Source organism: Carlito syrichta, unplaced genomic scaffold, assembly GCF_000164805.1.
Source record: "Carlito syrichta isolate Samal-C Ts95f unplaced genomic scaffold, Tarsius_syrichta-2.0.1 Scaffold307833, whole genome shotgun sequence".
NCBI classification, from domain to species: Eukaryota; Metazoa; Chordata; class Mammalia; order Primates; family Tarsiidae; genus Carlito; species Carlito syrichta.
In genome coordinates, this window is record NW_007251929.1 from 512661 (window position 1) to 514642 (window position 1982).

Below are 1982 nucleotides of genomic sequence, written 5' to 3' on the forward strand. Positions count from 1 at the left end.
ATGTGAAACAGTGAGATTATCTGATTTCTTCCCAGGCAGGAATTCAACTTTTTAAAATGTGTGTGTGATTGTGCAAGGCCTTCTCTTCTATTTTTAATTTTTTAAATTTTAGATTCACTGTGTACACATACGTATTCATTACATGGACATATTGTGTAGTGGTGGAACTGGGTCTCAGGTGAAGGCCATCTCTTTATTCAATGTTTTCTAACATTGCCAAGTGTCTTACCATCCATACATGCATCTTTTATCATTTCTCACTGCACTCCAGACTACCCACATGTTTGTATTCTTCCTAACGAACTCTGAGCTCAAATCAACAACACTGTTCTGTTGTGTTCTATTCTAATCTAGCTTCTTAGTAGCTAACAGAATTAATAAGACTGTGTGTGATTAGGAACTGTTCAATTAATAAAAATAAGAATAAAACACTTCATACACTGCATAATCCATAAATACCTGCAGTTGTTTTTAAGAATGTAAAATTATTGACATATAAAACATTGCATATTCAGGAACATATATTTCTCTTTTTAGAACTTGATTTAAGGAATGTTACTGCTCTGGACAAGATAAGGTTATAAGGATAACAAGAAAGAAGAAATGGTCAAGGATATGTATGAGAAAAGAGTGAAAGAAAAACAAAATAAAACTGAGTTTTAGAAAAGAATACACAATATCTAGTTTACTCAGTTTGAGATTATAACTCATAGGTATGAGTTTCAGTTCATTCACCCATTAACTGATTAAGATACTACCCTATTTTAAAAATTCAGAATTTAGTTGCCCCTATTACAACCCTTTCTTCAATAATCTTTGGATTCCCTGCTTAATCTCTTGGGTTCTCACTCCATAAACAATGGGATTAAGGGCTGCAGGGATTACATGGTGGAGAATATTTAGCAAGACTGGCACATCAGGAGATACCTTCTTCTTAGTCACATGCGTGAGGACAAAAACCAGAAGGATGGTGCTGAAGAAGAGAATAAGGATGAAGTGGGAGCCACATGTGCTTAGGGCCTTGGTCACAGCACTCTCTGCCTTGAGTCTCATCACAGCTCGCAGTATGAGAGTGTAGGAGAGGAAGATGAGGATGAGATCAGATCCTAGTAAAGTCCAGCCTCCAGCAAATTGGTAGAGGCGATTGATAATGACATTGTCACAGGAGAGCCTGGAGACAGACATGTTGGCACAGATGCAGTTCTCAATGACATTTTTCCCACAATAATAAAGTCGTGCTGAGAGAATGGGGATGGGCATAGTCATAAAGACATTCCTTGCCAAAATAAAAATGGCAGCCTTGACTATAAATTTGTCAGTGATGATTGATGGATACCTCAGTGGGTGGCAGATAGCTATATAACGATCATAGGCCATGACCATAAATGTGCAGGATTCCATGGCTAGAAAGCAATTCATGATGTACATCTGGAGAAAGCAGGCAGTGAAGTTGATGGTCCGGAGGTCAAACCAGAAGATGGCCAGAACCTTGGGAATGACAGTGAGGCAGAGCACAATATCTAGCAGGGAGAGAAGGCTGAGCAGGTAGTACATGGGCTCATGCAGAGAGGCCTCCAGCCAGATGGTAATGAGGAGGGTAGCATTGGCCCCCAGGGCCAAGAGGAAGAGGAGACTGAGGGGCAGGGACAACCAGTGCTGCCAGCTGGTGGATCTGACAAAACAATTCAAGAGAAAGTCTGAAACTTCAATAGAGAGGGTGTCATTTTGGTGTGCTGTCATATTTTGCCACATATTTTTACAAGTTTTTCTTAGAAATCTGTAAAATTAGAATTAAGAATTAGCTGCTGACTCTAGAAACATATACATACATTAGATACATGAAGATAGCACAGTTTGTTTTACCTAGGTACAACTTGTGGTTTCTAGCAGGTTATCTAGAGTCAAGTGAATGCATCTGTTTACCCTCAGTGCCATGTTACTGGGGTATTCCTATCACTTCAAATAGTGCAGAGAACTGAGGA

General features: G+C 39.3%; 1 protein-coding gene across 1 annotated transcript; it reads right to left on the bottom strand.

The window, feature by feature from the left end:
• Nucleotides 1-792: 792 nt before the first annotated feature.
• Nucleotides 793-1752, bottom strand: LOC103267045 (olfactory receptor 56A3). The gene has a single exon (XM_008064651.1). The coding sequence runs from the start codon at nt 1750-1752 to the stop codon at nt 793-795; it is 960 nt and encodes a 319-aa protein (XP_008062842.1).
• Nucleotides 1753-1982: the final 230 nt, after the last annotated feature.